The following is an 11,432-nucleotide window of genomic DNA, read 5'->3' as shown; positions in this document are numbered from 1 at the left end:
GGTTAGCCAAACCCTACATCACACTTGTGCACATATGCTAGGGACATATGCAAGTTTTTAAGCGGTTCCGACGCTCTCCGCGATCCGTATCTTCGGAAACCCTAGGGCGGGGACCCCGCGGATCTACCCCTATAGCTTTCTCCGTGTGACGATGTAACAATGGATTTTTTTATTTGCTTTGGTTTGTTTAGGACATATGTACATGGGAAACCATAGGTTGGGCTTACTTTACCATAAAATAGGCTCCATTTTAGCCGTACCGGAGTTTGCACATACGGATCCCGGATTTTCACCAAGTGCCGGCCCATGTCCGCGAAAATCGTCAACGCCGGTACATGCAAGGTTAGCCAAACCCTACATCACACTTGTGCACATATGCTAGGGACATATGCAAGTTTTTAAGCGGTTCCGACGCTCCGCCGATCCGTATCTTCGGAAACCCTAGGGCGGGGACCCCGCGGATCTACCCCTATAGCTTTCTCCGTGTGACGGTGTAACAATGGATTTTTTTATTTGCTTTGGTTTGTTTAGGACATATGTACATGGGAAACCATAGGTTGGGCTTACTTTACCATAAAATAGGCTCCATTTTAGCCGTACCGAGAGTTTGCACATACGGATCCCGGATTTTCACCAAGTGCTTGGCCCATGTCCGCGAAAATCGTCAACGCCGGTACATGCAAGGTTAGCCAAACCCTACATCACACTTGTGCACATATGCTAGGGACATATGCAAGTTTTTAAGCGGTTCCGACGCTCCGGTGATCTGTATCTTCGGAAACCCTAGGGCGGGGACCCCGCAGATCTACCCCTATAGCTTTCTCCGTGTGACGGTGTAACAATGGATTTTTTTATTTGCTTTGGTTTGTTTAGGACATATGTACATGGGAAACCATAGGTTGGGCTTACTTTACCATAAAATAGGCTCCATTTTAGCCGTACTCGGGAGTTTGCACATACGGATCCCGGATTTTCACCAAGTGTCGGCCCATGTCCGCGAAAATCGTCAACGCCGGGTACATGCAAGGTTAGCCAAACCCTACATCACACTTGTGCACATATGCTAGGGACATATGCAAGTTTTTAAGCGGTTCCGACGCTCCGCTGATCCGTATCTTCGGAAACCCTAGGGCGGGGACCCCGCAGATCTACCCCTATAGCTTTCTCCGTGTGACGGTGTAACAATGGATTTTTTTATTTGCTTTGGTTTGTTTAGGACATATGTACATGGGAAACCATAGGTTGGGCTTACTTTACCATAAAATAGGCTCCATTTTAGCCGTACCAGGAGTTTGCACATACGGATCCCGGATTTTCACCAAGTGCTGGCCCATGTCCGCGAAAATCGTCAACGCCGGGTACATGCAAGGTTAGCCAAACCCTACATCACACTTGTGCACATATGCTAGGGACATATGCAAGTTTTTAAGCGGTTCCGACGCTCCGCTGATCCGTATCTTCGGAAACCCTAGGGCGGGGACCCCGCGGATCTACCCCTATAGCTTTCTCCGTGTGACGGTGTAACAATGGATTTTTTTATTTGCTTTGGTTTGTTTAGGACATATGTACATGGGAAACCATAGGTTGGGCTTACTTTACCATAAAATAGGCTCCATTTTAGCCGTACCGGGAGTTTGCACATACGGATCCTGGATTTTCACCAAGTGTTGGCCCATGTACGCGAAAATCGTCAACGCCGGGTACATGCAAGGTTAGCCAAACCCTACATCACACTTGTGCACATATGCTAGGGACATATGCAAGTTTTTAAGCGGTTCCGACGCTCCGCTGATCCGTATCTTCGGAAACCCTAGGGCGGGGATCCCGCAGATCTACCCCTATAGCTTTCTCCGTGTGACGGTGTAACAATGGATTTTTTTATTTGCTTTGGTTTGTTTAGGACATATGTACATGGGAAACCATAGGTTGGGCTTACTTTACCATAAAATAGGCTCCATTTTAGCCGTACCAGGAGTTTGCACATACGGATCCTGGATTTTCACCAAGTGCTTGGCCCATGTCCGCGAAAATCGTCAACGCCGGGTACATGCAAGGTTAGCCAAACCCTACATCACACTTGTGCACATATGCTAGGGACATATGCAAGTTTTTAAGCGGTTCCGACGCTCCGCCGGATCCGTATCTTCGGAAACCGTAGGGCGGGGACCCCGCAGATCTACCCCTATAGCTTTCTCCATGTGACGGTGTAACAATGGATTTTTTATTTGCTTTGGTTTGTTTAGGACATATGTACATGGGAAACCGTAGGTTGCGCTTACTTTACCATAAAATAGGCTCCATTTTAGCCGTACCGGAGTTTGCACATACGGATCCCGGATTTTCACCAAGTGCTCGGCCCATGTCCGCGAAAATCGTCAACGCCGGGTACATGCAAGGTTAGCCAAACCCTACATCACACTTGTGCACATATGCTAGGGACATATGCAAGTTTTTAAGCGGTTTCGACGCTCCGCCGATCCGTATCTTCGGAAACCCTAGGGCGGGGACCCCGCGGATCTACCCCTATAGCTTTCTCCGTGTGACGGTGTAACAATGGATTTTTTTATTTGCTTTGGTTTGTTTAGGACATATGTACATGGGAAACCATAGGTTGGGCTTACTTTACCATAAAATAGGCTCCATTTTAGCCGTACCGGGAGTTTGCACATACGGATCCTGGATTTTCACCAAGTGTCTGGCCCATGTCCGCGAAAATCGTCAACGCCGGGTACATGCAAGGTTAGCCAAACCCTACATCACACTTGTGCACATATGCTAGGGACATATGCAAGTTTTTAAGCGGTTCAGACGCTCCGCTGATCCGTATCTTCGGAAACCCTAGGGCGGGGACCCCGCAGATCTACCCCTATAGCTTTCTCCGGTGTGACGGTGTAACAATGGATTTTTTTATTTTCTTTGGTTTGTTTAGGACATATGTACATGGGAAACCATAGGTTGGGCTTACTTTACCATAAAATAGGCTCCATTTTAGCCGGTACCGAGGAGTTTGCACATACGGATCCTGGATTTTCAACAAGTGCTTGGCCCATGTACTGCGAAAATCGTCAACGCCGGGTACATGCAAGGTTAGCCAAACCCTACATCACACTTGTGCACATATGCTAGGGACATATGCAAGTTTTTAAGCGGTTCCGACGCTCCGCTGATCGCGTATCTTCGGAAACCCTAGGGCGGGGACCCCGCGGATCTACCCCTATAGCTTTCTCCGTGTGACGGTGTAACAATGGATTTTTTTATTTGCTTTGGTTTGTTTAGGACATATGTACATGGGAAACCATAGGTTGGGCTTACTTTACCATAAAATAGGCTCCATTTTAGCCGTACCGGGAGTTTGCACATACGGATCCCGGATTTTCACCAAGTGCTGGCCCATGTCTCGCGAAAATCGTCAACGCCGGGTACATGCAAGGTTAGCCAAACCCTACATCACACTTGTGCACATATGCTAGGGACATATGCAAGTTTTTAAGCGGTTCCGACGCTCCGCTGATGCTGTATCTTCGGAAACCCTAGGGCGGGGACCCCGCGAGATCTACCCCTATAGCTTTCTCCGTGTGACGGTGTAACAATGGATTTTTTAATTTGCTTTGGTTTGTTTAGGACATATGTACATGGGAAACCATAGGTTGGGCTTACTTTACCATAAAATAGGCTCCATTTTAGCCGTACCGGGAGTTTGCACATACGGATCCTGGATTTTCACCAAGTGCTTGGCCCATGTCCGCGAAAATCGTCAACGCCGGGTACATGCAAGGTTAGCCAAACCCTACATCACACTTGTGCACATATGCTAGGGACATATGCAAGTTTTTAAGCGGTTCCGACGCTCCGCCGATCCGTATCTTCGGAAACCCTAGGGCGGGGACCCCGCAGATCTACCCCTATAGCTTTCTCCGTGTGACGGTGTAACAATGGATTTTTTATTTGCTTTGGTTTGTTTAGGACATATGTACATGGGAAACCATAGGTTGGGCTTACCAGGAGTTTCCACATACAGATCCTGGATTTTACCCCTATAGTCTATAATCTGCTCGAGTTTTGGGACCATTCCCACCCTCCGATGCTCGATTTCGACGACACACAATAATGATACACTTAAGAACTTGAGACCCACACACGTTACAAAGCACTTAAATAACTAGACCCACACACAAACCAAAACACTTAAAGAACTAGACCACACACAAACCAAAGCACTTAAAGAACTACACCCACACACGAAGCAAAGCACTTAAAAACTACACTACTAACACACAAACCAAAACACTTAAAAAACTAAACCCACACACGAACAAAGCACTTAACACCGGGTCGACACATGACCCGTTAGACACATGGACTCGACACACACACATACTAATCGAGTTCTCGAAATCTTCGTCCTCGCTAGGGGTGTCCTCTGAAGCGGTACTTGAGAGGTACGAAAACCACCGTTCATCATTTTCCCCCCATGTCGACGCCTCTCCTTTGGCGTACTCCGCGTCATATTCGGCCCTCCTCTGCCGCTTTCCCGCCCTCCTCTCTCTCTCCTGTACACCTGCTTCTCCTTCCAGAATGCGCGCGTGGCCGCGACATCTCCGGGATGGTCTGCGCGCCACCGTGCCATGAACTGCTCGTCCGCCTCGGTGGTATCAATCCGCCGCTGGCCATCTCTGAACCGCTGCGCTTCACCCTCTGAGCGAAGTAGCGGCTCAGTAGAGAGACTCTCGGTTTCCGTCAGAGACCTGACCTCCGGGAAGTTCAATTCGTGGCGCGAACGGCCAAACCTCCAAGCCGCAACGTCGTATGCGCGGGCAGCAGCCTCCTTCGTGTAGAAGGTGCCGAGCCACACACGCACACCACCGGCGGAGATTTCGGACGCGAAATGGCCCGCAGCCCGCCGGCGAACGCCGATGAAGCCCGTGTTGCTACGGCGACGAGGAGCCATCTCGACGGCAGCCTGAGCTCGGAGGATTCCGTGGTGTTTTTTCGATGAGAGAGTTGATGAGGAGAGAAATGTTGTTGGTGATGTTAGTGTTGAGAAGACATGGCTATATATAGGACGACGAGGGCTGAAACGGCGGGAATAATTGGCGGGGAGAGAATGGGCGCGAGAAGAATGGCGGGAGGGAAGGAGGGGGAAAAATGGCGGGAACCTGTGCCGACGGCCTGGCCGTCGGCCTACATAGGAAGTGGCGCGAAAAAATGGCGCGAATAAGGGCGGGAAGAAGGAAAATTTGGCGGGGAAGCTGTGCCGACGGCCTGGCCGTCGGCCCAATCACGCCGTTTGCCACCTGCTGACGCCGTTGTCGGTGGCTGTCTGTGGCCCCACCATATGACCATGTGCCGACGGCTAGGCTACGTGCCGTCGGCACAGACAGTGTTTGTGCCGACGGCCAAAGTGTGCCGACGGCGGCCGTCGGTTCTGGTGGTTCTGTGCCGACGGCCAGGCTGTGCCGACGGCTACCTTGCTGGGCTGACGGCGAGCGAGGCTGTGCCGACGGCGGCCGTCGGCACAGATTCTGGCCGTCGGCACGTCGGCGGGTTCCCGTAGTGTCGTTCTTTGGTCTAAACTCAGAGGCCCAAGGCCGCCGCGGCGAGAAAAAAGCAAGCGTGTGGAGGCGGGAATAAGTCGATGGAGACCGAGGTCCCTCAGGAGATGAAGATGGCGGGGACATCCGGGAATCTCATGGTCATGGCGCAGCAGTCTAGGGTTTGTACCCGCTACAGCGACGGGAAGAATCCCAGTTTTAGAGGTGAAGAATCTGTGACGGTGGTCAGCGGCAAATCGGCCAGGGACGAAGAGGTGATTATTCCGGAGACGGAAGAATCTGTGACAGAAGCCGAGGAATCTGTGAAGAAGGAAGCCCAGGAGGGATCCCTGCTGCTAGGGCCGGATTCAATGGCTGACGAGTCTTTGCTGCAGAAGGAAGCCGAGACAGAGTCGGAAAAGAGATATCGGATTATTGTTGATGGGAAGTTGTACCCAGCGATAACATGCCAAGAGGCGGAAAAACTGATGAACGAAATCCTTGAGCGCAGAGAGGCGTTGAAGAGAGATTTGCAAGCAAAACAAGATGCAAAGGGAAAGGAGACAAAGGCCAAGGCCAAGGTTGAAGAAGCCGGGAAAGCTGAAGTCTCTCTGAGACCGAAAAAATCTGCAACAGAAGCTGAAGAAGGCGAGGAGGGTGCCCTACTGGTAGGGATGGATTCAACTGGTGGCGTGTCCTCGATGCAGAAGCAAGCCGAGGATGGTGCCCTACTCAATTCAACTGGTGGCGAGCCTTTGATGCGCAAGGAAGCCGAGGAGTCAGGAAAGAGATCTGAGAGGCAGCTGTATGCGGACATACAGAGAGCTTTGCTCGACATCCAAGATAAGTTGGCAAAGAAGAACTGGAAGAGGGATAAGCGGACCTTGCAGCTGCTCAAAGATATGTCCAATAAATTGGACATGTTGGATCAGGGCAGCGGTGACAATGAAACGTATGAGATAGATGACAGGGGTGAACTAGATATAGATCAGACATGTTTGGATACCAATGGGGCTTTTTTCAAACCAGGCAAGTTGTTTCTCGATCCATTGGCCAAGGAGATGGCTGATGAGGAAGAGAGTTTCGCTTCATACTCTAGACTCTGGGAATATAAATGGGGGAAACCCCGTGGTTTCTTCAGAGACCCAAGTGAGCAACACACAAACCCTCTCTATTTTGTTAAACTGGTGGTTACGTTTCTCTTTTTATTTATCAGTTTACTTAATTTCCTGCTTACCTTGTCCTAGTTCACGCATGTTAATTTCTAACACACGCTCCACTTTCTTGGGTGCAGCGGTTATAAGTTCAATGCAGTTTACACACTACACTCCTGGACGCGAGCCATACAGCATGGAGTGTAACACCCTGGAAACCTTGCAGATCATCTCCATCAAACTCGCTGAACTTTCTGATGGCCTTGAGTTGCCATTGTCTGTGTATGGTGTGGTTGCGGTCCGAGACATGGTGGATCGCAAGCGAAACATTCTCTTCTCTCGAGATATGAGCGACCCCCAAGAACTGAAACAGAATGTATGTATGCTACTATCTTGATTTTCTTTTTGTTGATGTTGATTGAACGTTGGTGATTGATGATTCCATGCAGGATCCTTTTCTGCACTTGACTGGGCCGTCACGTGCAATCGTGTTCCAGGACAAGGTTTGCATTGAAATCGAACTAAGAGTAAAAAGCGGGGCATACTCTCAAGATAAAGCGTTGATCAGTTGTGTGCGCCGTTACACGGGAGAAAACGGTCCTGGGGTGTCTACCATCTGCTTCAAGAATAGCTTGTGCACCGTAGAGGTGTGCTTGCAGCCAGTTGAACAAACGGTTCAGGCCACTATCTTGGGTGTCCAGGTTGCAAGCGAAGATGGATCCTGGCCTTTAGAACATGGCGGCATAGTTGCTTGCTCCCCACAATTAGGGGAACGTGTGTTGAGTGATAGTGGATACACCCGTAGGATTATTCCCTCATCCAGCCAGATTGTGCTGATTGAGTCGGGAGATGAAGCAATGCCGAAAGGTGAAAGTGGTCATGTACTTCTGCGGAGGCAAGTTGTTTCTGTACAACTTGATGGAAGGTTGGACATTCTCATAAAAGCCTACTCCAAATCTGGTGCTATTTCTGCAGAAACTCTTGTTAGTTTCTATCTCAAAGTTTGCAACGTAAGCCAGAAGAAATGTTACCTTGGTGATGCTGGGGTAACTATTACTGTTGCTTGGTCCCTTGTTGCGGCGGACAAGACGGGACTTTATTTCGAGCTAAGGGGCGGAAGCACTTTTTGAAGCTTGCAGCTAGGAAGATTTCAGTGTGACATGTTGGAGTTTGGCTGTATTTCCGAATCAGCAAGCTTTGAAATTTGTCCTACTGTATCAACGACTATAACTTATGCCGCCATCCATGTATTGCGTATTGACAGCTGTTGTTGTGTGCTGAATTTAAGTTATGCTGTGTGTGGCGCTTGTGTTATTGTTACTGGATAGATTTGTACGGTTTGTACCACTAAGCCCAATTACAGTAGAGGGTGAGTGATACAACAATGGGTTGATTATTTTTACCGTCCTGTATTAAAGCTGGCATAGTCACTTCTTCAATTCAGAAATAGAGAAATCTCTACATATTTTGTCGAACAAAACCTTGACTGATTGTTGCTGGTCTGAATCTTGGAACAAGCTGGGAGCTGGTGTCGCCAGTTTCACTGAGAGAGTTGCATATTTGAATGATGCTAATCCAGAAAGCTTTCTTTTTTATAATTCCAATAGAAACTTTAATGTACAGATAGTTGATCCTGGTCCCGGAGCAACTGGGAGACGGTTCTGAGATTTGCCTTGCTCGGCTAGCTCGTATTTTTTGATAAAAAATATATTAATATCAAGAAGATATCAATTATATTCAGCCTCTCGAACTGCACAATACCCTAATGATAGTATGGATGCACCCAACTAAAAAATAAAAATAAAACTAAGAAACAAAAAGTTCCGCTACGGTGTTTCAGCCGTAGCAGCAACAATACATCCACCACCATGACAACACCTGAACTCCAGACTCTCAAAAAAGCGACGCCTCTAAGAAGAAAATAGTGCACATGCGCCATCATCGCCCGATCAAAAGATTTTAGATTTTCACCCTGAAGATAGTCACCACTCTCAAAACAATGCCTTCAACAAGGCCATTGCCAGACACAACCACTTAGGACCATACTTTGGATTTTCATCTTCAAAGGTAAGACTATGAATTTCGCATGTGATGCCGCCCCCACTTGCATATTACTGCCGGGAAACTCAGAACACCAAGCAACCCCCTCAACAATACAGAGACTCGAACCTCCATTGCTAGTCCTCCAATCCGATCTTCATGATATTCTCCACCTCTAATTTCACCATGTACCAGAATGTCATCCTATGACAACGTAGAACAAAGCATCGGGTAGCTCCGTCCAGAACCAAACGGTCGGAATAAAAGCATTGGTGTGCACGACTGAATACCACCCGATCCAGCAAACTCCAGGCAAAAGATGCACTGTTTCATTGCCGACGGAGCTTTTCGGAACTCATCACTCCAGCCAGATCAAGATGAACATCTTTCACGTAGGTCTTCATCTTCGCATAAGAGAGACCCGAGCACCGCCACCGTTATTCAGGTCGGGCCCAGCGCCGCCGACCATCTCAGGCCGGCTGAGGTAACGCGGCGAGTTGCCTTGAAACTGTCCGACCCTCCACCAGCGGCCACCACCACCATCACCAGGACGCCGCCCAGACTGGCGCCCAGGTCGCTGTCCGCCACACCGCTGATGTCCTAGGCTAGCTCGTATATATGTGATATGATTCATCTGTTCCATATGGGTTCGCAGCATTTTCTGGCTATCTGGGAGCAACGGCTCTCATGGCCCATGAGTGCAAGTTGTTAGACTTGTAATTACGTTGTAACTCTTGTAAACATTGTAATTGTACCCGATGAGGTACCGCTCATATATATGTTGTCGTGGCCGACCCCAAGAGGTGTCGAAGCCCACACCACTCAAATATTGTTTGTCTCACATGGTATTAGATGTGACTCGGTCTTGACCTAGACCTAGCCACCGCCGCCATGTCTTCCTCGTCGATCTTCCGCTGCCTTCGTGGCCACTGACGTCATGGCCAATGCCACCGCCTCTCCTACGGCCGCCTCCGTCACGATCGCCGTCGCCATTTTGCCGGCCGACTCCGTCGCCCCGGCTTTGTCTGCGCCTCCCGGCGCCGCCTCTGTGGTTGGGGACGTGCACTTCGGTGCCCTGGCGGCCCATGCACCGCCGCTACCGCCGTTCCTGTCTAATATACTTGGAGGGACCGCGTCTACCTCGCTCCTAATCAGATCGGCGGGGGCACTGTTCTCCGAGGAAACCTCCTCGGTCGGATCCCCGGCGGCATAGCCCTCCTACGGTGCGATGGCGCCCTACGCGCTGCAGCCTCCACCTGCGTATGATCCTGCTGCCTACGGTGCTTACCACTGCGCTCCCTATGGCATGCCTTACGGTGCTCCTTACGGCGCCCCCTACGGTGCTGGTTATGGTGCTCCCTATGGCGCCCCTTACGGTGCCCTGTATGAAGCCGGTTATGCGGCGTTCCTAGGCCATGCCCTCTACGGTGCACCTTCACCACCACTGCCTCCTCCACCACCGGCTCCTCCAGCTACGCCCCTGGCCTCTGCCGTGGCGGCCGTGGCCCCGGCCGGTGATGATGCTGCACCACCCTATGACTTCTCCCTTGACGTCATCACGACTCCGCCGTTCCACTTCAGTCATCTTCTCCCGGTGAAACTAAAGATGGACAACTACTTGTTTTGGCGCGCGTAGATTCTTCCCCTTCTTCGTAGTCACTACCTGGAGGGTTTTGGCGATGGTACACTGTCGTGTCCTTCGCCGGCTCATCACATGTACCGGCCATGGGTTACTCAAGATCAAGCGATCCTTTCGGCGATTCAGTCCTCTCTCACCGAGGGCGTCGCCGGCATGGTGCTTTTTGCTACCACGTCTCATGATGCGTGGGAAGGGATGGAGTCTAGCTTCTCTGTCAGTCGTCGTCCCAGTCCATGGTGCTCCGTACTCAGCTCAATGACATCCATAATGAGCATCACTCCATCACCGTCTACTTAAACAAGATCAAGCGCCTAGCTAACACGCTTGCCTCTATTGGCTAGCCCCTTCGTGACACGGAGTTTACTTCGTACATCCTCAAAGGTCTTGCTGCTGATTATGATTCTCTTGTGGGGGTGATCAAGGAGCACACAATTCCCATCAAGCCACAGGAGCTCTATCAGCGTCTCCTCTCGACGGAGCAGCGCCTTGCTGGACGACACCCGGACGGGAGCCCCTCGGCTAATGCCGCCTATCGTGGAGGCAAAGGGGCTGGCCGTCCCTCTCCACCACCACCGACGCCTCCACAGGGGGTAAGGGCGCTGTGCCTGCTGCTCCCACCCAGCCGTGCCCCAACATCGTCATCGAGAACGGGCGTCCATGTGCTTGCTGCGCTGCTTGCGGAGTTGCTGCACCCTGTCAGTTGTGTGGTCTTGCTAACCACATTGCGTCTCGCTGCCATCGCCGCTTCAAGACTGAGTTTCTTGGCCTTGGTAACAATGGCAAGGGCAATGAGCGTCAAGCCAACATGACGCAGCAGCAGGGACACACTCTGTCCTATTCTGTTTATCCCACCTGGTACATGGACACTAGTGCTACTGATCACGTGACGAGTGAGTTGGACACGCTTGCCATGCGTGAGGCCTACCACGGGAATGACAAGGTTCAAACAGCCAATGGGGCAGGTATGCACATCTCTCATATTGGTCAGGCATCCCTTCTTACACATACATCTAGAAAGTTGCATCTTAAGAATGTTCTTCGAGTCCCCACTGTTGCACATAATTTGTT

At 50.4% G+C, this 11,432-nt stretch overlaps 1 protein-coding gene across 1 annotated transcript; it reads left to right on the top strand.

Annotated features, from left to right (window-relative positions):
* Positions 1-6,927: 6,927 nt before the first annotated feature.
* LOC124688494 lies at positions 6,928-7,956 on the top strand. The gene is made up of 2 exons (XM_047222164.1): positions 6,928-7,061; positions 7,135-7,956. Exons 1-2 carry the CDS (start codon positions 6,993-6,995, stop codon positions 7,813-7,815), a joined length of 750 nt encoding a protein of 249 aa, XP_047078120.1. The 5' UTR covers positions 6,928-6,992; the 3' UTR covers positions 7,816-7,956.
* Positions 7,957-11,432: the final 3,476 nt, after the last annotated feature.

The sequence above is a fragment of the Lolium rigidum genome, chromosome 2, assembly GCF_022539505.1.
Source record: "Lolium rigidum isolate FL_2022 chromosome 2, APGP_CSIRO_Lrig_0.1, whole genome shotgun sequence".
NCBI lineage: Eukaryota > Viridiplantae > Streptophyta > Magnoliopsida > Poales > Poaceae > Lolium > Lolium rigidum.
This window is presented reverse-complemented; position numbering and strand designations above follow the sequence as displayed.